Raw genomic sequence first — 27,792 nt, forward strand, 5'->3', positions numbered from 1 at the left:
AAAAAGCCACTCCATCCTTGAACTCTTGGAATTATTTTTGGCTCAGACTAACTCTTGTTACCATACATCTTATCCTACACACAAAAGGAAAGCGTATGTGTTTTGCAGAGAACAAGGCTACTGTTGCACTACAAGTTTACATACAAACACAACTTCTGCAAATATGAGACCTAAGTTAAGATCTTGCATGTTCCAGGTAAGTCAGAAAGACCACAGGAGTCAAGGGAATGGTAATTGCCATATAGGATCAGGCCTAAGACATGCATTACAGAGGCAAGATTGCTCCTTTGCTCCAGGTCTGTCTGATTCACTTTGCACATACCACTGCTTTAGCATTACGTCCTTATCTAATGGTAAACCTGTTTCAACAACATGCAATACATATTAATGCAATATGTACTGCAGCACACAATACACATCCAAGAAATATGCCAATGCAAAAATCTGGCTTCTCACACATAATAGGGCTAACAAGGAAGAGTCTTTTACAAAAGACAATCAAATAATTGTCACCTGAAACCATGAGACCCAAAGGGCCTCTAGCAATCCGCAGTATTGGGACCTAATAACAGAAGCTAATTCATGGAAAAAGAAACACAAACAGTGGGACTGAGGTAATGGCAGAGATTTCATTAGTGCAATTAACATTAATAATGGTATGTTCTTTAATAGAATTTAAATAAGGCTTTGAATAATTACACACACCAAAACTAACATTCCATAATGTTATTCTGCATGGAAAAGCAGCAGAAACAACTCTCTGGACTGTACAGGGTCCAATTGTGAACAATTACATTCAAAAAGTAGTTTGAAACAAAAACAACTCTTCCCCTCAAAAGCTGCAACTTCATTTCTCTAACGTCAACCTTCTCCCCTACTGTGACAAGTGTGAAGAACAGATGAACAGGGCTTCAGCCCCATGGGTTTGGCCTTATCAAATTGCCAGCAATGCTTTCCAGCTCAGAGTCTCTCATCATTTCTTTAGGGTGATGGAAGCTCATTGAAAGAAAAAGAGAATTTCCTTAGCAATGGAAGGTGAGTTCTCCCTTCATTGGCCCAAAAACATACATAAATTATGGAAGCTTGAAAAAAATTATATATAACACAGGTATGTGTGTTTATGGTGCCTGTTCTCCTTTAGAAACTACTCACAGACAACGGGGCTGGGTGGGCTAAAAAAACGAAAGCAGCATATGAAACCATAACATACTGTTTCAAAATCTGCACTGTCCTGCAGAACCAGGAATTATAATTTATTCATACTGTTCTCAACAGATCCAATATATGCTGGATATGTAAAAACCAAGGGACTGAGTCATCAAGAAAAATCAACCAATAAAACCTACACACCATAAGAGTTCCTTAAAACAAAACAAAAATTCCAAAGAAACATTGAGGAAAGCTCAGAAAAATTTATCGTCGATTCTGAAGTGGGGCCTTGTGACATCATCTGGGTTAATGAAGACAGAGATGGACTTCCCCGGGTTCTCAGTCACTAGCTGTTGCAACTTTTTGGCTAATCGGTCGTCAGGCTGGTTGGGATCTCCTCCATCTGACTGCGGAGAGGGGATGCTGGTGGTGCTGCCGCGCCGCTGGAGCTCTAGCGTCAGCCGGTTGGCCGCTTTGACATGTTCAATGGCAGTTCGGAGGTGTTCGGCAGGGTCCGAGCGGACCGAGGACAGCTTCCGCGCGTGCAGCATGACCGTTTCTTCAGAGAGGTGCTCCAGCATGTTGCACTGAGGGATAAAATAGTTAGGGCACATCTTGTTGACCAAGCAGTGCTGGAGATCATCAATGAGACCCAGGAGGAAATGAGCAGCGTAATCCTCCTGAGACAAGTAGCTGGCGGGTAGCCTGTCGCAAGCCCAAAGCATCATGCTCCGTAAATGATAGGGACTAATGGCTTTGGGGCGGGAAAGCAGTTTGATGATGATAGCTTTGCAGGCCTGATAGGCTTGCATGAGGCTGCTGGAGATGCACTTTTTCAGCTGCACTTCACTTCTGGCAAATGACAGCCTCCATTCATTGTCCTTCTTCCCCTTGTAGGAACATGCAGGCACTAAGTAAAACCCACTTATGACCTCCTCCTCTGTGATCTTCCCATCCCAAAAATGGTTCTCCATCAGCCAACTCTGGGCCACTGCTGGCCAACCCTTGAAGGACACCACAGGGACAATGTCATATAGCATGCGGCTGCTGCCCACTCCCAAAATGATAGATATGATAGTCCCATTTTTCTCTACCTTCTCCACCTTTGGCATCCCTCGCTGAGGCTTTTTCTGGATCTCAGAGAGGACAATGCTAATGGAGTCATAGAACCAGTCTGCTACTTTTGTTGGAGAGAAGAAATAATTAGTAGCTCCGTTGATATGGTCCACAATTGTGCAACAGTCCTTCCACTTGCTGATAGTTCCTTCGTCAAAGAGCCGAAGGCTCAGCCAGGAATGGCACAAAGCTGAGTGCCGCATGTCCAGCGTGACCGGTTGGTTGCGATCATGCAGCTTCAGTGCGGGCACAAGCAGGGTGAAGTCCATGTCATAGTCCGTCCCTCGTGCATAAACATTCAGCTCATCAAGATCAATGTCCACTACACCTTCCCGCACACCGCCCGAAAGCAGCAGGTATTCATTGGCTACAGGCAGCTTCTGGTCAAGTTTCTGTACCATGCCTGGAGAAAAAGGAGAGAAGAGTCTTTTTAAGAGAAGTCAAACAGATTTGGGATTCACAGTTTAACCAGGTTTAAAACCTAACCACATTCAGAGGAAAAAGAACAACCACGGGTACCTACACTGTTAGAGTGACACGAACTTAAATCAGGCCCAATGCAGCCAAGCCCTAGTCCCACGTGACTCAAGGGCAAAACACAACCTGCACTCCTGGAAATGAGTGAAGTTCATCCTAAAATTGGGAGCAATAGGAAAAAAAACAAAAAACAAAAAACAAAAAACAGAAGCCTCTGTCAAAGTACAGCTAAGCTATTTGCAGGACTACATTTAACTTAAACTTCCTCTACACCAGTTTTTCACCATATTTCACCTTGTTTCCATCATATCCAAATGCTATTCTCTAAAGCTGAAAAAGAAATGAGAATATTAAGTGACCAACTGTTCTTATTTTCTGATCTAAGAAAAAAGCTGGATTGGCACAGTGAGGTTTGGCTTGTGTGAACGAATGGGATAGCTGCAAATATTACTGCAAGCAGGTGTAATCCTAAACTGGATTTTACCAGTATGCTTTGCATTCACAGATGAACAAGACAACATGAGTAGTTAGCTGTTGAAGCTGAAATGATAGCACTGGGCCATATCTGGTAAGCTCCTCAGAGCACAGCCATGAAGACACATTTCTGTTTTCTCTACCAAAGCCAGACACCTTCCCCTCACTCTGTACTGCCTGCATTAATTCTGCAAGCCTTTTCTTTTTTTTTTTTACTGTGTACTTTAGCTATATAATTATTTTGTTCCTAAAATTTTAATGGCAAAGAGACTCCACGTAGTACTTGAGATATTAGCACCTCAATCAGTGCTCAAATTAGGCTTAAAATTGAGCTCTGTACTTAGATTGCTCCTGCTGCTTAGGCTGCTTCATTCCTGGTGTCCATTTTGTGGTTAAAAGCTCTTGATTCTTTCCCACAGTAAGTTCAGAAAACACAACCAGGCCATGAGAAAAGTCAGTCCAGTGACTCTGGATGAAGAAACTGAATCTCTCACAATTGCTGCAAGCAGAATATACTGCTATTTCTTACAAGCACAAATGGATGAACTTATTTTTATTGGCATGCATTACTCTATCTTTCACAGGGCACTATGCTCTGTTTACATTGAGAGTGCTCTAATTTAGACCTTCTAATACGAGGAAGGCGTTCTTAGAGAGACATCAGTGAGAATAAACAGGAAGAGCCATGAGAAGGTGAGCCAGAGAGCTATAAATCAAACTATCAGACCAGGAACCACAGACAGATACATTAGGAAGTTCCAAGAGAAGGGAACAGCACTTGAGTGCTAAGAAACTCTTCTTGCTAAATCCTCAGCTAATCCCATTCTGCCATCTTGCCACCTGCTATTGCCCCATGCTTCCTTTAAAGAATAATAACCAAAAAAAAAAAAAAAAAAAAAAGCTTGTCAACCTCATTTTCTGAGACTTTCCTGATCCATGGAGTGGCAAAGTCTTGCACAACTTTATCTACCCCTCAGGTTAGGTAAGCAGTGGTCACTCCTTTTTCAAACCTAGACAAGAGAGATTTCTAAAGGTATCCGGGTGCAGCTTCCAGCTGATTCGCATCACTTCTGAAGTGAGTACTGATCCACTCCTTCCAAATTCTGTCCTTGAATCAGGGCAAGCAGCCTTGAGACTTTAGATCCCAGTCACAAGTTGAGCTCCAGACCCCTGGAGCAGAATCTGGGTCAATCATACCACAAGGACAAGTGCTTCTTCTGAGCACACAAGGCAGTACCTAATCTTAGTGTGGGGCAGTACAGCTAATCAGGACACGTCAGGGTCCTGATGGCCAGTCCTGCACCCATACTGAGCCTAAATTCTCCATTCATGACTGTGATCTGTGGCATTTACCACAGCAGATGCTCCTGCGGGAGGCAGACAGAACATAATCACCTTACGGAAGAATCACTCAACAGCAAGTGGGGCTTAACCCCTACTTTTTAAGGCACAGGATATGTATAACATACACACACACATATATATAATATATACAAACCTTAAAAGTCTGAGAGCAGGACTATTCCTGCAGCACTACTCCTACACCCTTGCTCAGCACCATGGGCCTCACCAACGCAAAGCAGAGCTTGCACTGGGCAAAGCGAGCGCTGTCCATGCTGCAACTGCATGGACTGCAAAAGCCCAGCCAGCAAAGAGGAGGTTTTCTATCCCCAGTGGGAGCAAAACACTTTAGGAAGAGTGATCCCATAGGCAGAACCTTTCCAGAAACTGTCATCTAGGCACTCACACAGAAGAGACACTTTGCTTCTTTACAACAGGGGAGGGGGAGAAAGAAAAAGGGGGGGGGGGTGGGAAGAGTGAGAGAATACCAAATTTCAAGCATTCTTGCAGCAGGAAATGCTTTCTGCCCACAGAACACTCTCTACACCTTCCTGAGAAAGAAAATGCTTTGTGTGCTCTCCATGAAAACTGGATTGCAAAGCTGTAGATTCCGAAAAAGGGAAAAGCGTGGAACACTGCTAGTATGCCACTTCTTTTTCCCTGTTCAGAGGAGAAACATAAAAAGTATTCAGGCAACAGCTCAAGGAAATGATTTAATACATCACCAAAATCTCTCTAGCTGGATGGCTGCAGAGTTTAAACCCAAATGCTTGTACTGTGTCCCACACAGTCACACAGAACTTCTCTTTCAAGGCCTGAACCAGGAGTTATCTGCTGATCCAATTTTAAGCTGTGGATCAGGGGGTTGAGATGAATTCCCCTTGAGGAAAATATATTTAGAATATGCACAGTGCGTTCTATAAATATCGGAGCTGGCCAAATCCAGGATACACTAAGGCTTTTAGGGTTTGCTGTGTATTCAAGCTGGTTCCCCCACCCATTACTCATGATACCTCTTGAACACAAGAAAGGATATCAAGGAAACTTGTTAGCAAATATTATGTAGCATACACTACCCTGGCAAAAATCTTCCATTCCATGTTCCAACAAATTAAACATCGGGTCAGAACACCATGTGTCCACACAGCAGAAACAGGCACTCAAGCCCAGCAAGCGTGCAAGTACAAATACATAGAAAAATACCAAGACTGGTACTTGACTCAAGTACTTGAGATAATAGCAATAACAAGCCAAATGGATTCTCTCATCTCGGTACCATGAGCAGATGTAGGTAGGGATTACAGATAATCTTGTGAAATTTCTAGAAACCCTGGGCAGTTTCTACATACACTGAATCCAGAAATCCTAGGGACAAATGCAGAAATTTTTACTTAACTCTGGCATCAGGGTATATTCTGAAATGCTTAGGAAACCCCTTACTGCTACCAGCTAAAACATATAATTTGCAAGTATACCTTGTGTAACATGCTCCCTTGAAAAAGCTGTTTTGCAAACCTGATATTTTAATATCTGATATTTACCAGATTTAGGTTCTCTTAGCATTGGTGTCTCAAGTGTTTGCAGAAGCTCTGTTCTCTTAGCTGTGTAACTATTTTAAGACTCTTTCAAGCTAGGAAACTTGGTAATATAATAGGTAAGAATGCTCAGAAGCATGAGAAATGGAGAGAATATAAAAATCGAGAGCAGCACATGTAGGCCATGCTTGCTGGTTAGTTTACTGAACAGTCAATTCAGGGTAACACAGGTGAGCAAATTAGTTCTGCAAACACTGTTTCACTCTATTGCTGTTCCTTCTGTGGTAGGAAAGAGGTTTTATTTTTATTCCAAGCAGTGTGATACCAGGAGAAGAAAAAAAGGACAGAGCAAAGAGATTTTACGTTTACATAACATCTGCATTTGGGATACATCCTTGAATGAACTGGGACTCTGATGCACATGACAGAGAGATTATTCTGTCCATTAAAAAAAAAAAAAAAAAAGGGCAGTAGAAAGCTTTCAATCCATTACAGAATTTTGGGCGAATTGGTTTCATATCCATCACAGTGCATGCAGAGATCTGCTGCTATTTCGTAACCAGTTTTGCATAAATAAGGAAGAACCTGAAAATTGGCCCTTGAAGAAAGCAATCACAAAAGGGAAAAAAAAAAAAAAAAAAAACACAAACGTATTTCTAATATGTGCATTTCCCAACTTCGAGCTCCTTCCTGATGTCTTAGAAATGCAGCCATTTCTGCCTCAGGAAAATGTGTGAGCAAAGAGGTCATTCTGTTAGCCAAGGTTTGCAAGCTGGCTCAGAAAGCCAATGCAGTCCCTCACCAGATTTCCTTCAGCCTCTTGGTGCCATGTAGGTATTTTACACTTCGCACAGAAGGCAAACAAGAGGCTGCAACACTATGAAAGACACCTCGCCTGGGCTGCCAGAGACCTCTAGGGCATGATGTTCTCCAGGGATGTGCAAACTGACTGTCAGCCTAGCCATAAGGTACACAGCCAGGGGCTTTCTCACTAGAGAAAAAGTGCCCTATCTCACTAGAAGAAAAGACCCCAGGCTAATGGGAAGAGGCTGTCTGCAGGCAGCTCTGCATTGAGTTCAACAAGCACAAATGACGTTAGGGAGCTGTTATTCCTCGTTACTGAGCTTGCTCTGCTCACCTCTTGACTTTGCCATCGAGCCTTATTTCCAAAGCAGCACAGGGCTGTCTAACATTAGCCATTAAAAACAGCTGCAGTTCAGAATAAACATAACTGATTCCTGCCTTTCATCCCCACGCTGGAGGTGGGAAGCAGCCAGAGGGACCCCCAGTCCCACCCCACGCACACAGGCATGAGGGCTGCAGGTGCAGCTGAGAGCAGAGAACATCCATGAGCGACCGGGAGAACTGGGACACCCAGGTGGCCTTACACACATCAACACATCCACGTGGGTAGAGGGGACAGAAGACAGAACTGGACAAAATTAGCAGCATCCTTTCCCTAGCTCTGCTCTTTATCTTGCACAAAAGAAAAAAAAAAACAGCAGAATTAAAACTGAGCATTTCTTCAGAGAAATTCAATACCACAGCTATTTTTCCCACTGTTTATCCCCTTTTTCTTTCTCACTTTGCAGGTAATCTAATCTCCACAAAACAAGAGTTTTGGGAGCTCATTTCCTCAATCGATAGCAATGATGTGGTGTTCTGGCACTAATCATTGGTTGACCTTCCATTTAACGTATGCCCTCTCCAAACCATTAGCTTATACCCTGGCAGAAGATTGTACTTTGCAGCCACTGTCTTGCACAGACTTGGCCACTGTCTTAATCAACACTCTTTAGTAATCATATTTAAAAAAAAAAAATCAAACTGCTGCTCTTGCACCCCCAGCACCTGAGAAGAAACCCTGCTACATTCTCCTCGTGAGAGGAATCAGCCCAAGCGCCCGCTGTTGTGGAGAGGTTCGTATGCTTTAATTCCTCTGTAAATCCAGTTCTGAGGCCCCAGGGATGAGTGAATTCCCACAAACAGAAACTCTCCGGAGGGCTTCCAGGAAGCCATCATCTCTCTGAGGAGACCAGAAATGCTGGGAATTGCTTTTGATTCAACAGATCTGTTTTGCCCTCATTTTCTCAGCAGTTCCAGCAAGCAGCAGCACAGGGCCCTTGCAGGAAGTTTGCTCTGTGGAATTACATGGGCTGACTTCAGGCACATTTTCTGGGATACATGAATGTGTCACTGGGAAAGGAACCACACTTGGTGAGGAAGCAGAGCCCAGGATCTCAGACAAGCTGAGCCCATGTAGCTGACACAGCTGGCCTGGAGGTAGGGGAAGGGCCCCTTATCTCATTCAGGTGCTCAAAAGCCCCTGTCCTGGAGCCTGCCACGCTCAAGCCAGCAGCAGCCCAGGGAGCAGACACGTGGAAGGGCCACAGCATCAGCCCCACACACCCTGCCCGACCTCCCTGCTTTCCACTGGTGCATCCATGCACAGGAGGCAGCAGAGCTTGGGCTTTAGACTCTTCCTCCTGGTTCCTCCCCAGTTAGATGGATAACCTTGGGCATGTCTTTCCTTATGTTTCTCCTGAACACACTCCCACTGTTCTGTATAAAATCCTTAGCTTCCTGTTGGCCCAAAATTAAAGGAAGTTTAACCAGATACTCAGAAAACTCTTCAAATTACTCAGATGGCACTAAAAATACACATCAGATGTTATTGGCTGAGAACAAATTTGTAAGTTCATGATAAATCTTGGGGTTCTCTGCTTCAGTCAGGTAATTCTCACCCTTGGCTGCTGAAAAAAACACTATGAAATCCCAGGCCAGTCAAAAACAAAAAGAAAAAATCAAAAAGCTTGTGTCTTTTTTAGCAAAGGCGCTAGATAGGCACTCTGCAGTTTCTTGACAATTCTGCTGCAAACAGCAAATCCTGCAGAAAAGGAACATTGTTCTAAGGAAAGATCCCTGCAGAGGTCTCCCAGCAATGCCCGCATGACGCCTGCTGAATTTCAGGGGCTTCTTTAAGGCAGAGATGGGAGGCCAACTCTAACGCAGCTGGGTTGCACCGACTCTTCTGTTTCCTTTGCTAATTGCAAATCTATTTACGAGCAGCACAAGTTTTTGTTGCACAGAAGAACTGAACGAGTCAGCTGTTCAGGAGAGCCTTTGGTTTAGAGGCACACTTTGCTGCTGGAAGCGCGGAGGGGGCGGGAGGGCAGTGGGAAACAGCCCCGTGCGATGCCGGTTCAGCCAAACACGGGAGGCGCGCGAAGGGAGGGCTGGTTGCAGACTGATACACCAGTGTCCTACTGACTTTGCTGCTCCTTTTAGCAATCTTGTGATATGGTGACAGAACACACTGCAGGGGCATGGCACCCCCCTTATAAAAGAAATCTTTTTTTTTTCTTTTTTCTTCCCAAAGTTTTCTTTAAAAACATTCTTTAAAGTTGTGTCCCAGTTTTTTTCCAGTTCCCTGGGGGAAGGTGCCCTGCTAGCTGAAATCCCATATGCCAATGCAGAAGGGTATTTTGTGATGCAGGAGAAAAAAAGACAATCAGACCCAAAGGCACTGCTGTCACAAACATCCAAAACAGAGACAGTAGTAATGCTACTGCAGTGATGTGGCTGACTAAAATACGCAGGTCTTCGAGATGTTTCTGGAGCTGAACAGCACACGCTCAGCTCAGAAGGGGCTCCAGCACTTTTCTGCCGTCCGGGTAGTGCAAAGTCTAACAGTCATCTTCCAAAGCCATGTCTGGTTTTCAGCCTGCCAGTCTGCTCCAGTTACATTAGCCAAGTAGAGATAAGAGTGTCTGAAAGCCTAGCAAAGAATAAGGAAGCAAGTGAGAGGTGTGTTAGGGCCCATCAACATGGTCATGATGTCTGAGAGCTGCTACACGCAGAGTGATAGGAAGAAGGGACAAAAAGGAACTAACAAGAACTGCTGCTACTCCCTGCTTCACTCTGTACACTGCATGCATATTTTTAAGTGTGCGTAAGACACAAAGTTTTCTTTGGAAATGGTACAAGATGGCCACACAACTGCAATTGAAATGCCAGAGAAGCTGTTCGGGCCAGATTGTTTTATCAGTTCAACCCGTTGGGCAGGGCACTCACCTTTGGTAAGGGGTACACAAGCCCTTTTTGGCTTCTGGATGGGCTATTTCTGCTCCCACTTACCCTTACGAAGCATGGCTAAATATTCAGCAGGATGTTACACAGAGGGAGATTCACGAGGCCTCCGCTCTTGGATGTGCTTACAAGGTAACAGCAGTGGGCACAAACTAGGTCACGCTTCTTGAGTGCAAACATGCAGCTCCCTGTAGGAAACATTGTCTTGCCCCTTGTCCTCCTAGTCCCTTCACTGTTACCGTGCTCTTTACACAAGCATAAGCACAATCTCAGAGAGTTAGGTAACACGTCCATCTATCCTAGTATTTTGTCTCAGGCATCTACTGCTGCCTGCTGTCAAGGAGAAGCATAAGAATAAGGAAAGGATAAAATATCTTTGCATCCTTCAAGGAGTTTCTGGCTTTGTAATTTCCCAAACTAGAGGCGGTATTTGCAGCTTTGTCTTTAGCAGCCCCCAACAGACTTTTCTTTTGGGAATGTCCCTCATTGTTTTCTAAATCATTTATACTTTTGGTATTGTCAACAGCCTATGACATTGTGTTCCCCAAATTACATGTTTTGTCAAAAAGTTTTATGTTTTGCTGCCTTGCTAGGGTACAGGACAGCAAATGACAGTGGGAAACTCACCTAGCTGTGGCACCTTCCACAGAACACTCGTGATTTTACAAGGTTAGTCAGTCAGCTTCCTTTCGTGTTGAAGAGGATGCTTATTTAACCCCTATATGTCTGACTGTCAGCACTTGGATGGGCCCTAGTATTGCTAAGTGCTATGTAAAATGTGGTGGCCAACTCTGCATACACAGCATTCAAAGGTGCCTCTTCGAGGATGTCTTCAGAAGCATAACCATTACATCTTTGCAATCCACTGGGAAATGCCTTAGCAGCTCAGCCTGCTAAATTAGGCCTGCTCCACTCCTGGTTTGCTCAATGCAACTGAACACTCCTCCACAAGATTTAATTTCACCTTTAAGATATCCCCCCAAGAAGCCAACACCAACCCCACTACTTAATACAGGGCATTGATGAGCCTGCGGGAGAACAGTGGAAAGAACAAAAGAGGAAACCTGGGGACTGTGCAGAAGACGAGAGGAGTTTGCGCTGGGTCCTCAGCCACCCTTCAGTTTTTATTCTAAACTGACAAGTCAGCGCCAGGTGCCTCTCGCAGAGGACACGCGGCAGCGCTCCAGCGATGAGCAACGCCGTCGCGCTACACCCGGGCACACGCTCTCCTCACTCCTGCTCGCAGAGAAGGCAGCAGCAGGGGCACGTGCGCGTGGTGGGCAGAACACAACCGCAAGGGCGCAAGGGCACTTTGGGCTTCTCTGCAACGGCTTTTCGATCTTAGCTACCGCCTGGTATTTGTTTGCCTGCCATAAAAGGCCTAAGGTTGCTATGTTGGGGTGCTGGCAGGCGGGCTATGCCCAGAGGAATGCCACCACACCCTTGGATCCTGTAACTTGCACCAGAGCCTCCATCGAAAATGCACTCCGAGTGCTTCCTGCCAAGTCTGCTTACAGGCTGTCCTGCTGCTTACAGCTACCTAATATATCGGAAATGTTTTCCCCAGCTGTTACGGTATCATTGGACTGAGCAGAGACTATTCACAATTCGAGCAAGTCACTGCACTGTTCTTTATGAATTGGACCTGGGCCAATACTGCCCACCCTCTGTATCTGCCTCTACTATAATACAGCTCTACCCCGCTGCAAAGGGGCAGGAAGAGTTTTGTACTTGATGCAAGAATTTCTCACTAAATCTCTGGCAAAGCTAAAACTTAAATGTGGGATCTACCTGGCAACAAGCAGCCATAAGAGGGTGGTCTTGATGCTCCCTTGAAATTGGTTCTACTTGGTCCCTGGGGTCTATGAGAAGATCAGAACTGAACCACCTCTAAATCAGTCTCTTTCACTCTCTTGATCTTCCTATGGATAGATCTGTTGAGCTTTGTAAGATGGGACATGTCAGAAAAAGGGGGGGGACAAAGGATGACTCCAGGAAATCAGCAAACCTCGGAAGAGCTGTGCACACAGGTGACTTCCCTCCTCTGAACACAGATGGAAAGCAGGTCTCCTCAGAAGCCTGTCTGAGGAATCTGTCAGAGAGGATGTCACATAAATCCTCTCTCCAGCCTCTAGAATTCCCAGTTACCTTCCACACATCCCTGGGCTGGTCCCTAGGATCCTCTACTGAAGCTCTGTGAGAAGCCAGTATAGCTGGGTTCAGCAGTGCTGAGCTACACAACACCAGAACCACAACATCAGCCCTTAAATTCTCAGATTTTATAGGCTATGTGCAACTGAGCCCTGTCATCTGCTAAAGCACGCAGCAGGAAGCACTGTGCAGATTCCATCTCCAACGACAGCCAAGGCCCAGCAGCCATCAAGGACCTCTTATCCCCACAGCGATGGTAGCAGCCAAGAGGAGAGAGGGTTAAAGAACTGTTACTACAGCACAGAGGCAGAACCTGGGCCACCTGGTGCGAAGGCACAAAGTAAAATCCCACTGTCACTCTGTCGCTGGGACTCCAAAAGTGCAATGCTTTGGTTTTGAGAGAGCAGCAGGAGGTCAGGAGTCCCTCAGCCAGGTGGCCCTGCAAGATCCTGGTACTGCCACTCGTCCTTTCCTCCCATGCCAGCAGCGAGTTGGATGATGGAAAGAGAAGCAGGTGGAGGTGTTGCGGGGTCTGGTAGTGCTCACAGCTAGCTGCAAACTCTCGCAGTGAGACAAGGGCTCTGCTTTTGGAGGACTCCTCAGGAACAGGCCTGACAATGCTAATGCCAGTTCAAGCATGATGCTCACATGCCTGATGCTCACAGCCCTTTGCATGGGACTCACACCCTATTCTGTCTGCTCTGCTCACTCAGAGAAGTTCAAGGAAACCAGCACCACATATCTCATAAAACCTTTCTGTGCTCACCTCACACGAAAAACAGCCTCACACAGACATTTAGAGCAGGTCTGGTGATCTCTCAGCTCACCAAGGTAGGTCAATTGTGAGATGAAAGAGAGAAGAGAAAGCAAAATTGCTGACCAGATATAAAATTCACAAAATATGTTCCAGGAAGACATTCTCTGCAATAGCCTAGTCCCAAAGTCCTTTCTCTTATTAAAATCTAGCAGAAGGAATGTGAACAGAAGCAAGATTTGGTTCTAAAGAAGTGCCAGAAAGTCTGGGAAAAGACCTCATGGAGGAGAACCTCAAAGTCCTCTTGCAAAAGACGATACTCCTCTGAGTGACACTCAAAGGTCATTCTTCAGATTTCACCTCCTGCCAGGGCCTCTTAGTCCAGGTGACTCAAAAGCTCAGGAGGGGAGCAGGATCCCATTCACCAAATCTCACAGTTTTAAGAGGCAATGTCCCTAACTCAAGCATTCATGAGCAAAGTACAGGGAACAAAGCCCTAGCAGTATCCTCAAGCTTCATACTTTTTCAAGCATTTTGCAAGGAGGACAGGGGAAAGGGGGCCAACTTTTAAAATTTAAACCCAAAAATCTAGTAATTTCAGTTTCTCTGAAAATGTGGAAGTTGGAAGTACTCCACTTATACTCCATTTATTTAATAGAAAACCTGATATGACTCCAGCAATAAGCCCCAAGGAAGAACATCATATTCTGGCAGATTTTTGTCCCAGCAAAGCTGTGCACATAAAGTTCCTTCCTTATTGTTTTACACACTGGATAACCTTGAATTTTAATCTGACATTCTCTAATATATCCATAGCAGTGACAAAACAAATGCATAGTATAAAGAAGATAAGCTTACAAGAGGCAGGCTACTCAGAGAGTGCAGATCTTTCCCATGAAGTCAGTAGTAAGAAATCTCACTGAATTTCAGACCTGTATTTCAGAGACACTGCTGTGAAAGGGGTCTGTAAAATCCCCATATGGATGTCCAGTTCCCGCAGGGCTCCCCATCCTTGGCATGAAAACACTTCCCAGAACAGGAGGAATGGATATTGTCTGAACACAGTCCCGCTTCAGAGAAGGCAACAACTAATAACCATCCTCAGCGGTTTCCCACTGACAGCTGGACCCGCTGTGATTAATGGACAAATGAAGATTACAGGCCTCCTGAATTTGCTCGCAGTCAACAGAATTAAATGCAGAAGCTGAAAGCAGGGCTATAGGGGTGTGAGCTGGTGTTTGTCTCAAGGGTGTTTGTCCCTGAAGTCAGACAAGGCTGATGTGCGGCTCCTGCCTCCAAGGCATGTGAGCACAGTCCTACTTGTTCCCAGGAACAAGTGGGGAAAGGCCCGGCAGAGGCAGGGACAGAAATGCTGCTTTTCAGCTGAAGCCAATCAGTGACAGAACAACGTGCACTGCGCCGCACCGTCCTTGGGGCTGGAAAAGCTGCTGCCGTGACGGGCAGCTCCATCCTTGCTGCCCCCAGCTCTGCGCCGCGTCCCCAACGCGCATCACCCCGGACTGGCGGGCGGGAAGCCTTGAGACAGCGCTGGGGCTACAGAACATAGCATTACAGACCAGACGGTCAAGAGGCAGGAGAGAAAAGGAAATCTGCAAGCCTGGCAGAGAATGAGCAAGGCTTTTTCTTCCTTGTCATTCTCATCCTAGGGCTTTCTAAAGCACTCTCCTTTAAAGCCCTTCAAATCTCAGAAATGTCAGGTTCTTGCTCTTCACACCTGTCCTGTGAACCAGGACAGAAACTAAGCAAAAATTACCCCACAGAGCTCTGGATTTGCAAAAGGACCATTTTACTCCTTCCCACACAGGTGACTTATGAAATCATGATGCTACTAACACAACTCTGCTTTTCTGAGCTTTAAGTATCCTGTTTTGCTACTGTTTCTTTAGAGCATAACCACTGAGCTTCAAATCCTATTTCAAACGTTACAGCTAGTTACCCAGCCACAAACATGTGAGGACAGGAAACATTTCCCCTTTGCTATCAGCATGGTTCATTCTCCTTCCATGTACGATATCCCCCAGGAGCCGAGAAAACCGCCACCAAAACGGGGACATGCAATCACGGCTGCCGTCAGCAGATGGCACGAATGCATCAGCGTGCTGGGGCTGCAGAGAACAGCAGGCCTGGGGGATTTGTTAGAGAAAAGAGAGCCACTGGAAAACAAAAGGCAACAGCTTTTTCACACTGCAGTACGGGTGAGGGAAGAAAATACATGCAGGCATTCACACATCTTTCCCTGGCACCTACGAGCGCCTAAGGTGAGCAGAATACCAGGTGTGACACAGTTACTGCCATTAAAGAGAGGACAGAGACCTACAGCGCCAGGCTGTCCTTTATCAAAGGACAGATTTTGAGACGTAATTTTATTCCAATGCACATCATAAGTCCTCTTACTAATTGTACACTGTGCATAGGGTGGGAGTGAAATGCAAGTTTAGGAGGCAACAAGCTAGAAGACAGACACCAAACCTGTCTACGTGGAGTATTTAATGCCAGATTGCCAGCCTGCGATGACTGAAGGGGAAGGTCAGCATTTTATCCAAACCATCTGTACAGGGCTCCCTTTGTGTCATTTTTCTTTATTTATGCCCCTTTACATAGCAGCATAACTGAGCAGGCAACATGCATCCTGGTTTGACAATAGAATGGTTGATGCTTACTGCATCTCTGTAAAAAAATTTATTGCTCATGCACGTTGATAGGGTATGAAAAGAAGCATTGCCCCTGAATAAATCATTGCAGGTAGATTTGCTATTTATTCATTAAAAATCAAGCAAGCTCACAGCAAGCAGGCACCTGCACAGATGCAGAGAAACAGTTCACATGATCAGTGCAAAAAGGTACTTCGGTTTAAATGAAACAGAGCCCTCAGGTCATTCAGACTAAATACTGGAAACGTAAAACTGATGCTTAACTACTTGGTGTGCCTTATTTATTTTCATCCTCAGAGCAGAGTGAATACAGCAAAAGTAAACTTGATGCACTTAAAATGAAACACAGAGGGTGTCAACTAAGAATGCACAGACCTCTATATGTGAGGAGCAGCACTGGGATTTTGTAGTTGTTCCACTGCAATAAATGGATAGACTACCCAGAGGTGGGGGAGGAGGGAGGAAACATTAAGGAAAAAAAGCAACAGTTCTTTTGTAAAGCAGAATTTATAAGTTTTAATAGAATCTATAAAGTATCTAAACTAAACAAATTAAGAATGGATCTAAAAAGCAAGTCATTTGGGAACCGAAACTAGCTTCCTAGTCAAAGAAATTTTATTGCTATTTTGTCAGTATGATTCCAGAGAGATTCACGATGTAGACCCTCTGCTGTGAGCAATGTGCTGTGGAATTGGCAAGGAGGTTACAGCTACAGCAGGACTCCTCTGGTACTAGAGACCAGGCAAGCGGTCTGCGGGTCAGCTTATCTCAGGACAAGCAAATGAACAGTGGTTTGGGGGGGGGCACTCATGCAGCCTTGGATGTGCCTGTTATAAGAGAGATGGTTGTGAACATCTGGCAATGCACAACGCATCCGGCATGAGGCTGTGTCCTTAGAACGAAACCAGAGCATCTTTTCAGCTGACAGGAATAGCAAATCTAGCTACCACAAGCAACGTGCTAGTAAAGCTGCTGCGGCATGTGTTACAGCACCGTGCTCAGCAAGAGCAAGCCAACTCTCAGAGGATCCTGGGCATCTCCTACAAACACTTCTGAAGCTGATTTCAATAGCTATTGCTACACCCACAAGTTAGGTTTAAGCTAGCAGAAACACTGGGGGTGGCATGAACATTATCTCTTGTTACCAGAGCTACCCTAAAGCACCCCAGAAATGCTGCTCAGGGGGCTCTCGTGGGAGATACAGTTCAGCTATCTCACTTGCTGGCTCAAGAGGAACATAACCAGTAGCAACTCACACATTGAGCCCATTTCTGATCCTGATCTGGTCTGCAGCTAGAGGAAGGTAAAATCTGGGTCTTTAGGGAAGGGCACAGGTTTGTCCCCCCCCATCCCTGTTAGGAATTTGGAAAACAGGGTGGATGGATCATCCTGAATCTCCAAACCCATTTTCCTTTTCCTGCAGTTAAAAGGAGAGGGGCTCCATGCAGGGCACGGTTGCCAGCCCAGCAATTTGGCCTCATAAGATGCACGTCACTTGCTGAAGGAGGGCTGGAAGGAGCAGGCAGTTTATGGATTGCAGGCTGGAAACCACACATTTTAGAGAGGCCAGGGCATGCATCTGCCAAAGAGCAGAGGAACCAGCAGAAGTGAATTAAGTGGCCAAGGGGAACTCAGCTGCAAAACCTGCAGACCATCTGGGGAACAACGCTGAATCTGGTGGCAGGGTCTGGAGAAGAACTGCAGCAGGTTGGGCACTCAGGGACTTCCCTCCCTCCCCTTGCTCCTCAGTTTCCCACAGCTACACTGAGCTGGGCTCACAGCAAAGGGAAGCCAGACACTCTGGGATTAAGAGTGGTGCTCCTGAAAGCCCTGGCTATTCAGCTCACAGGCCTGTCACCAGAGTGTGTGCAACACAAGAAACAGCCGCAGAAGCAAGTGAAGCAAAGACTGCTTAAGGCAGGGAGGAAGTGCAGGAGTCAGGCTTCAGGGGAGCCTGTGCTGCTGGAGAGCAGTGACTGGATTGCATGCAAGAGGAGAGCTGGCTCTTGCCTGCTTGTGATGTACAGCATATGAACTGCCCCAGGTGGAGAGAACCCCCAAACCATGTCTGCATTCCCCAAATAACTGACTTAAGCAAGAGCAGCCTCTCCCTCCCTTCTTTTTTTGCTCCGCTGTGCTGACCTGGGGCCATGGGCAGCACGCAAGCCCACTGCGCCTCTCCTGCAAGTTCCTGCCTTTCCCAGCACGCAGCCGGCTGGATCAAAGGCAGCTCTGCCAACCCTGGTGTTCAAAACCACACCAGGAGCTTGAGTACAGACCTGGCTCGCAGAAACATGCTGCCACTCCTTGCTGCCTTTGCCCCGGGCTACGAGCTGCCAGACTGCATTTCCACACCTCTTCTCACTTCTCAGAAATATAAAAATAAAAGGGGGAGGGGGCTCTGACAGCATCATCTACTGACTCCAAAAGCTGCAGCTTCAGTAAGAGCACAAAGTATAACATCGCTATTGATGAAAACCAGAAATAATAATAATAATAAAGTAATTATGAGCTGAAAGCATTTCAGGTCACCTAACTGGAATTGCTTTCCCAGCAGTGAAGGAGGACAGGAGCATGGCACCCCTGCAAGAGACTTGTGCCAGCTCAGATATCAGCCACCATGGCCCCTGCCTGCCCGGGGCAGGGCTGGTGCAAGGCCATGGGCAGCAAACCCCTCTGCACAGTAAGTATCCCGGCTCTCCCCCTTGTATCATCCTCTAAAAGCTGCTAAGTTGGAGGAAGAAGAAAGAGAATCAATACATAGAGGAGCTGAATCTCTGGCTTTGGCTCTTTTTCAGCAAATTAGCACGGGGCTCTTCCGCACTTCCCCTCAGCGAGGTGAATACAGGACCACTGCCAGCGCGTGACTCACCCAAACGCGAGGAAGCAAACATGAAACATGCTGCCCGCTTGCTCTTTCCCAGGACTTATTCACACCTTTTGCTAAATCTGCCTCCTCGAGCACATCCCAAGTTGTGGAATGACATAAGCACAGTTGGGACTGGTTGTGTTTGGAGTCAGATCGCAAACTTCCCAGGTAACAGAGAAGAGAAAGGAGCACGGATAGCAGTTATACAACAGCAGTCAGCAACAGCTCCGTCACTTGAGCAGGAACCACAGTTATGTTTTGTTTCAAGCCATTTTGGGCTATGACACAGAGGATGAGCCATCCTCACTGATACCTCCACGTACCAAGTTAACAGGAACACACAGACCTGTGCCTCCCAAGGCCTCCTAATCCTGAAACCCAAAGATGTGTTTACATTGCATCCAGGTCCTAGCACTAAGTGGAAAAGTGCTGCAGGTGCTTGAGAAGTTTTCCATACACAGGAATTGGCCACGCTGTCCATTCTCAGTACTCTTCTGAGTCTGCCCCTAATGTCATCTCCTAGGTGCTCATTTTTGCACAAGGAGCTCTTTCGGGTTTGCTAACATCTTCTCATACTTCTGGCACCCAACCTAACTCTTTGCAGTCCCAAAGCACAAGAGCAGCAACGTACAATTCCTTGTGGGAACTAGGAACACCAGGCATTGCAGGAGATAAAGTCTCTATTACAAGGACGACTGCCTGCCTACAAGGCCCTGCAGCCTAGCACAAGTTGGGTGCCTCTGCCAAGCATAGTGGGAAGTGGCTTCCAGGGGACTGGAGAGCCCTCGCTTGCCCCCCAGCTCCATTCCTGGGCTCCTGACTTGCTTCCATGCTCAGAGGAAGCAGAGCAGACTACCAAGCTGCCTTGCTTGCTACACAGAGCACTAGGGAATCAGGGCTTGGTGCAAGCTGAACTGGAAGTTGAGCTCAGTTGTCACCGCAGGGCTGCACACAGAAGCATCTCTAAATGCCAGGCCCAGGAGTGTGCCACCTGCCCCTCCAGCTGCCCTCACAGGGTTTATAAACCCATGCCAAGCTGGGCAATCCCCTGTCCCAGGCACTGCGCACCTGCAGGTTGCCCCAGCTGAGTGTCCAAGAACATCCCATGGGACTTTGACTGAAGGTGAAGAAGGGATGACACTTTATGCAGCCCACTTCACATGGTTCTTGGGGATGGTGACTGAGGGTGATATCCAGAGCAGAAAGCCTCTGTAATGCTGTACTCTGACATCAACAGCTGCAGCCTCCATCACTACTGCAGGATTATCCTCCTCTGACCTCCTTGGGCCCCTCTCTTGATCTGGCCACCCCACTCCACAGGCTGGCACATGGCCACGCTCCCTGGCTCCCCTCTCCGTGACTCCACCTGGCCAAGCCCTGGCCTTTTTCAGTACTCAGCAGACTTACCAGGAGCACTATCACCTGATCCTCGATACCGGAGTCTCTGCTCTTCTACCCTTCAGACATTTTCAGGAAAGGCCAGCAGCCAGAGGAGCACAGACAATGACAAAACCAGTGTTTTGAGCACAAGGCCCTTTGTGAGCACTCACTTTTCCTTCCACTTGCCTAGGTACAAGCAGGGCGCCAAGTGTCTCACCGCCTCACTATTTCTGGATGTGGGCAGATCTTCCGCTGCCTTTGCTATTGAAGATGTCTAAAATAGCAGACTGGCCAGCTCCCGGCATTTGGTTACCTTCCAGATTCTGTTTGGCTTCCACCAAATGATAACAGACCCCTGCCAGGGAACTTAGTTGTCAAGGAGACCTCTTTCAAACAACGCTTTGGTAGAAACCATCTCACTAGCCAGGGCAGCCCATCTCCAAGATGAAACATTCGGGTTTTCTGCACACTAGCTCTGCGTCAGTTAATATACAGGCTGGGAGACACAGAAAGACAAAACACATTTGGCAGCTTAACCAAGTCATGGAGAGTTCATAATTCCTCCCAAATACAGGATGGTTTGGGGATGATGCCCAGGTCACCAGATAGGCTGATACTCCTTCCAGTAGCTTTGGCTCAGCTTCCCCTTTACTTTCTCACATTGATTTCATATTCCAAATGCAACCTAAAATGGAAAGAAGCAGATCTTGGCCTTTCACGGACAAGGACTGTGGCTTCTCTGGGGACAGATTTGCCTTGCCTATTTTGGGTGACAATATTTAACCTAAAAACAGAGCCCAGCAGAAGCACCTGCACAGAGTGAGCACAGGAACAGACAGGCGGGTAGGCAGCAGTGTTCAGCATACGGATGGCAGGCACCTCCTAACGAAAGATGTAGCCAAAGGGTGTGTGAAGAGTTGCATTTTATTGATGTGATTCTCTAGTTCTCGCTCCGTATTTCCTTCCAATCACGGCAGAGCACACATCTCTAAGGCAATAAATCTGCTTCTTCATTTGCCTCTGCCTTCAGCAATATCCACATCTATTTTCTCTGTATTTCCACCCTCAGAGACTGGGCAAACTACTCACACTAAAACTAAGGCTACCTCAGTGCAGCATTACTAGCTGCTGAAAACTCCACAGACAGTGAAAGAGCAGCCAAAAAACAGCTTCAGAAACAGAGTACACATGGGCAAACAGGAAGGGTTACCTCACACGTAACCTTCAAACCAGCTAGAAATGAAGCAGTCGCAGGAAAGCAAGACACTTACAAACCTAAGAGGAGTCAGCTGATCTCTGTCTAATTGCCTGAAATAACAGCTCCTGACAGCACAGAGCTCCGCTCTCATCTCTTGGGAGCAGCTTCCAAGGTAGGAGCCATTTCCCGGCAGGAGGAAAATGCTGAGCTGGGAATTCAGGAGGTTATGAGGCACATGAGGGAGTGGGAGCCATTTACAAGTCTGCAACCGTCTTTGCACCACACAGCTTTATCTGCGGCAGCCTCTTCCATTCACAACGTTTAAAAATAGCAGTTGGTGAGACATGAAAATCAGAGGTAGTGGGCCCATGCCGGAGAGATTGAAGAGAATCATGATTTGATGTTAAGGCTTCAAGCAGCGATTTAAGGCTCCATGAGCAATTCTTTGCTCTACAATAGCCATACACGAGAGGGGCAGTACTAAAGTTCAGAGCAGCATCCTTAAGACTCAGCAAGACTGAAAATTCACCGACGATAAATGAAAGAAAAAAAAAAAAAAACAGCAAAAAGCTGTTTGCAGCATGCAGTCATAAACCTCATTCTATTACTACCTTTCTTCTTAGTCTCTCTTCCACCATCACTAGGACTTACCTAAGCCTTGTATGCATTTTGTCTGGTTGCTGCAATCCAGCAGCAGTATTTTTTTAATGGCAAAGTCAGCTCTGAAAAAGTTTGTACTATAGCAGAGGAAAGAATTAGCAGATAAATTGATAAACCCTTTTTACTAGTTAAATTCAATGAGATTTAAGGAATCAATCTGATCCCCGGAGGGTCAAATTAAACAGTTGAAGAAAATTTTGAGTCACAGAGAGTAGTCAACTTCTTTTTTTTTTTAAAGAAAGATTGTTCACTACACCGTCACACTTTTCTCCCAGGAGCGTGAATTTAAGTTTTCTGCCAAATTGTTTAAACCATACAAAAATCATTACATTAAAAGCCAGTATATATCCTCAGCACTGTGGTGAGACCATCGTGACTCCCTTGATCCCAGTGACTGGTACTTGTCCTAGGAAAACAGGTTCACACCCCAGCACTAAAAGGCCAGTCTTGCCATTTTTGGGCTGTAGCTTGTTCCGCTGGAGGTACCAGAGGAATTAATGCTATATTGTGGGAGAAGGTAACCCTATGGCAGGGAACGCAATAGCAGAATGTGACCACAGCGAAATGAAGGGTCTTAGAATTCATCTGGAACCAAAAGGTAAAATTTGTTCTCTTCTGCAATAAACAAATATCAAACAAATCCACAGAGCAACACAAAGACAGAAATACATTATGACAAGGATAAAAGACTCTGAAACTTGACTGCCTTTTGAGTTGAAACAAGGCCAGAGAACCCCAGAAATCATTAATCAGAGGAAGAATCTAAAAATACTTCAAATCAACTAAAGCTGCGTACAGTAGCATCTAATAAAAACATGCAAAATGTTTTTTAAAAAACGTTACAAGCTCTGTTCCAGAAAAGAATGTCAAAATCTGTTATTTTTCCCTTACAATGGAAAGCTGAGACAAAGCAGTCTCCTGAGCTGCTCCCTTTGGATGGAACGTGGTCAGAGGTTTTTGCAACATCTCCACTAAACAGGCGCTTAGAACAGCTCTGCTCTTGGCCTTTGCCATCTAAGCCAGGATGCTCCCTTGAGTGCAAGGCCAAGATGCTGTCCATGAGTGGTATGATCAAGCTTTTCCCTCTTGTAAACCATCTCGGGATACGCGCGCAGCTCCCCCTTCCCTCACTTTTACACAAGGGAGGGCTAGTGGCTGCGCGGAGCGGAGCGGGATCCTGTCCAGCACTGCCGGAAGCCCAAAGCCAGGCTTGGCTGCCCCGGCACAGGCGGGATAAAGGCGAACAAGCTGGAGCCTGGCCTGGAGCACTCTGCCAAAGCCGTTTGCCAGGGGGAAATCCCAAAAGAGCATGGCCTGGAGCCATGGGTGTGGAGAGAAATAAAGTCGTCCATCTAAAGTTGACCAATTTTCTTTGCAGTGTTCGGGTAGTAGTTATGGGTCCTTCTGTGAAATAGGCATGCAGATAAGGTAGGGAAACCTTCGGAGAAACCTAGGGATGCAAAGCACACCTCTGCGTGTGTGTGTGTGTGTGTGTGTGTGTGTGTGTGTGTGTGTGAGAGAGAGAGACGGAGGGTGTGTTGGCCTCAGCACAAACTACTCCTCTGCTCTTGTGCTCTAATGACCTTCCACCTTCCAAAGCAAACCGCCTTCTCCACATGAACAAACAGCAGGTCACCATCTTGCCCATCTGGGCAACGTTCAGCATGGGTGGGGAGCAGCAGCACAGGGATTCATGCCAGATTGCTGCTGCCGAGAAGTCACCAGCCGGCAGGTTCACCGTGGCAAAGGCAGCTCCTGCTCTCGGCATGGCAGGAACTGACCCTGGCAACCCAGGACACTTCTAACCCGAAAAGCGCAACAGAGTGGCTCACACCAAGGCCCAAGTCTCTCTGCTCAGAAAAAAATGTGAAGATACTCAGAAAGACATGGGACAGGATGACTACCTGAAACCACTTAGCAAAATCCAGACAGGAAAAATACTATTTTAGCCAGTATCGGCAGCTGAAATTCAGCTGTAGATGAAGGCTGCAGATTTTGACAGAAGGGGGAAAAACAGCTCCAGGACTTCAAACAGGCCAATCCCAAATCACACAGTTAAGTTTATTTAAAAAAACAAACAAAACTCCAACACCAGCCTCTTATCAGCCTCAAATAGGGATTTTTTTTCTTTAGGAAGACAGTTCAGAGTTGGTCTGAATGAGCAAAACATCAGGCAGCAAAGTATCAGCATGTTGTCCAAGCTCAGAGATCGAAAGGTGGGAGCAGATGAAGGGTTGAAAAGCACGTGGCAATCACTTCCCCAGCACTCAACAGCCCACTTTTGTGAGATACCTCTGGTCCTTCTTTAGGTGTCCGGTTATGTGTAGTCACATATGTGCAGGCACGTGCCAGTCCCCTTCCCACGATGAAGGGCAAGGAGCACCTTGATCCCAGCATAGCTCCGCTGGCATCCGAGAGATTTCTCTTGGGGTACGACACGACTCGGTGCGAGCGAGGGCACTGAACATAGCCCGTAGCAAGCCTGCAGCTCTCCCTCCCTGGATCAATTTATTAATTTCTCCTGTGCTGCTGGTATAATAAGGAGGGGGGAGGGAACGGGGAGACAGAGACAAGGCTCTAGTGTGCAATGAAATTAAATGCATAGCAGCAGCCATCATTAATGATGCATTATGGAGCAACAAAGGCAGCCTGGATGATTGACAGTCCCTAACAAGTTGCATATAATAAACACTTTCCTCTAGACAGAACGCGCCTGATTATGGGATATGTTTCCCCTCGTGTTACTGACGGATCCATTGTGATAGATGCACCCCACTTCAAAGGGGAGAGTCGCCCAAAACAAAAGGAGGATTGACTGGGAGACGTTCGACCGAGGGAGCCGCGCGGCCGCCTCACTTAGGTCTGCACGCAGCAGAACGCCGAGAAGCTGGGCAGGAAAATTAATGTCTGTGAAGCAAGTAGGAATACTGGGGCCAAATATTGCCCAGCAATACCTAAATAAACCCTGCAAATGGCACCACGGTCACTCTGGATTTAGCTTCCCAAAACCAGAAGCTGACCTGTATTTTTAAGAACTTCTCTAAATGAAGGAGTATTAGTGCAGCTCCCTGGCTCCTCACACCCTGTGTCAGCCCCTATGTATAGCACAGAAGCTACCTAGGTTAGGGCTGCTATAAGACACGGGTGGTCCTGTGCACCCGCATGCCAAAAGCAGCATCGCCTATGGAGGGCACAGGCTCCTTCCCTCCTCTGAGCACCAGGGCTCAGGGATTGCAGGACCAGGCCTGGGGGTTCAGCACTTAAGGAGAAATGGTCCCCAGCGACCTGTTGATAAATCCTGCCAGCTCATGCTGACATTCCTGGGCCCTGGCATCTCACTCGTCCTCCATAGCCCGACTCTGTCTCTCCACTGAGAACTCCTAGCGCAATGCAGTTATCCCACCAACAAACCTCACTGTGAGCTTTACACATCTTGGATCTTGCTCCTCAGGACAGAGTCTAAAATGAAATGAGGTGAAAAGAGGTCTTAGGGAGCTTCACAGCAATGCTCCTGGCCCCGTGTCCAGGTTTTCGGGCTCAAGAGGAGCAGAGCAGGGGCCATGCTTACCCCCTAGTGAGCTCACGCTCAGAAAGCTGCCCGCAAAAGCACCCCAATCTAGACTGTTTCCAGTTTCTGCTCGGAGCGGTGGGTAGGCTCTGCAGTACACAATAAGGAAGTCTGCTGACAGACATTACAAAAGAGGGTGTAAACTCTGTGTTTCCCAGCGAGTGATTAAAAGGGAAAGGCAGGAAATTTGCAGCTCTGTAATTAATGCCACAGAAGTCAGAGCAAAGGGTGACATCACCGCAACTAATTACAACTTGGGGAGGGGTAGGACTAATCATTAGCCTGACCCTGCGATCCATGTCTAACATGCTCCCATTGTGCTCCTGGCCAGATTTCCAGGAAGCACGTTTCCTGCTCTCCGAGGCATGTTCCTGCCTCTGCTCATGCCAAGCATGCGTGAGGCCAGACTCACATGTATTTCATGTGGATGTTGAAGAGGGTGATGAGCAGCAGGGCCTGAAGCTGCCCACAAGTGTTGTAGCGGACCACCTACCCCTGTGTGGCTTCTGCTCCCAGAAGGAGCTGCAAATCCCTGAGCATCAGCCAGGCCTGACCTCTCTTTCCCATCCCTGATAGCCAGCTTGCTTTCCACTGCTCAAATCCCCGTTTTTTTCCCCACCCATTCCAGAGATAGCATGACTCCAGCAGCCAGAAATAAGCAGACATCTGGCACAGAATGCGAGTGAAGCACTTCTGTGCTCCCTGTGCCAAGACAGTTCTCCCTGAGCTGTCAACATCCGTGCCCTGGAAGCTGCCATTTCATCCATCCTGCGTGGGGATGTAGCGAGGGCTGTGCAGCTCACTGCCACTGCCAGGGAGATGGGGGGGACAAGGCAACACAACTTGGGCAGAAATTGCATAAAAAGTCCGCTCTCATCTACCACCAAGGCCTGGGAACATGCTATTTTCACACCTTGTGTTTTCCTGATGCCACCACCATGCTGGGATGAGCTTCATTTCAAGGCAGGAAAGACTCAAAACTAGGTGCACTTCTGAAAAACAACTGTGTTAGTGACACAAGGTCATGAGAACTCCAGGGTACCAATTCCGAGCCACGGGCTTCAGCTGCGCCGTTCAGCCATTGCGACGGACACTTGGAAGCTCTTTTATTCTCCAACTATGTGGCATTGGCTTTACCTCTACCATGCAAGAGAATACACAGCACATTTGTGCTCTGCAGAAATGCAATACAGCAACAAAAAAAATCCCCCTGAAATAGGAACCAAAACTAGCCAGCTGGCATATCCCAGCTTGTGCCCTCCGTCACCCCACTGGTGACACACACCCACTGCCACATGAAGGAAATTGCTTGTGAAATATTACAGAGAAACTGCACATGAGCAACAGGAACTGTCAGTTCCAAAGAAAACTACACGAAGTTAAGAGATAGCTTTTACAAACAGAAAAACTGTATCTAGAGGAAAGGGATGGGGAAGTTGCAGGTTTTCAGTTTTATTAACTGTTATTCAGAGAAAATGTGACGGGAGCAATCCAGTCACTATATTGAGACTGCATGAAAGCAACAGATTCAAAGCAGTAGTAGAGAAAGTGGACAGTCTCTGACAAATTCTTGAAAATGAATCAAGTGCAACAAGTTAACGTTGCCAGCATAAAGAAAGAAAACTCACTATATAGGATTCTACTTTGTGTTCCAACAATGATTCTTAAACTCCTTTCTAAAACCTCTGTGTATATGCAGCACTTCATAAACCCGTCAAAAATATTTGAATCTTATACTGACACATTACCAAAGATCCTACAGTATCTATAAAACAGCGCTAACCTCTGGATAACATTTAGGTGTGCTTCAATAATGCTATCAAGATGGAAATCAGCATGGAAATCTACAGAATGACTTCAAAGTAAGATATCAGTCAATTTATACAGAAAACCACACTTACAGACCTGCAATGCCTAATTCTTTGTCTCAAAAGGTTCATTACAAATTCTTTTAAAAATATTTCTCACATTCTCCTCCCCTTTCCTTATCCGAGTTTTCAGAAACTGTAGGAAACTCCTGGATTAAGAGGGAACTCGCAGTTGAGTAGCACGCGATATTCAACCAGTCCTAAGGCTATTACAGCACAGAGCTCCCATGCAGAGATAAGCAATGGTTTAGAAAAATATCTAAGCAGTTTCAAACATCAAGATGATTTCACACCCAAATGGAAAATATGCAGGCTAATATTGCAACAGTCATTATGGCATTCAGCGTGCACTCAGGCTAAAATCCACACAAGAATACGGTCACATTCCTCCACAGGATTAGAGGACTGATCCAGGAAACACCGAAGCCTGTAAAATTCTTTCCATTAAGAGAGACTGGATTGGACCCTATAAAAGATTAACTATATGAGAT

At 46.5% G+C, this 27,792-nt stretch overlaps 1 protein-coding gene across 1 annotated transcript in view; it reads right to left on the reverse strand.

Moving 5' to 3' along the window:
* Positions 1 to 641: 641 nt before the first annotated feature.
* The window catches only part of MB21D2 (Mab-21 domain containing 2), a 57,056-nt gene continuing 29,905 nt past the window's right edge, over positions 642 to 27,792 (reverse strand). Inside the window, exon 2 of the mRNA XM_088525534.1 lies at positions 642 to 2,668. Within this exon, the coding sequence (XP_088381660.1) occupies positions 1,404 to 2,668 (1,265 nt within the window). The 3' untranslated portion in view covers positions 642 to 1,403. The remainder of the gene's footprint in view (positions 2,669 to 27,792) is intronic.

The sequence above is a fragment of the Tinamus guttatus genome, unplaced genomic scaffold (genome assembly GCF_059628265.1).
Source record: "Tinamus guttatus ecotype Peru unplaced genomic scaffold, ASM5962826v1 Tinamus_guttatus_pri_ptg000227l, whole genome shotgun sequence".
NCBI classification, from domain to species: Eukaryota; Metazoa; Chordata; class Aves; order Tinamiformes; family Tinamidae; genus Tinamus; species Tinamus guttatus.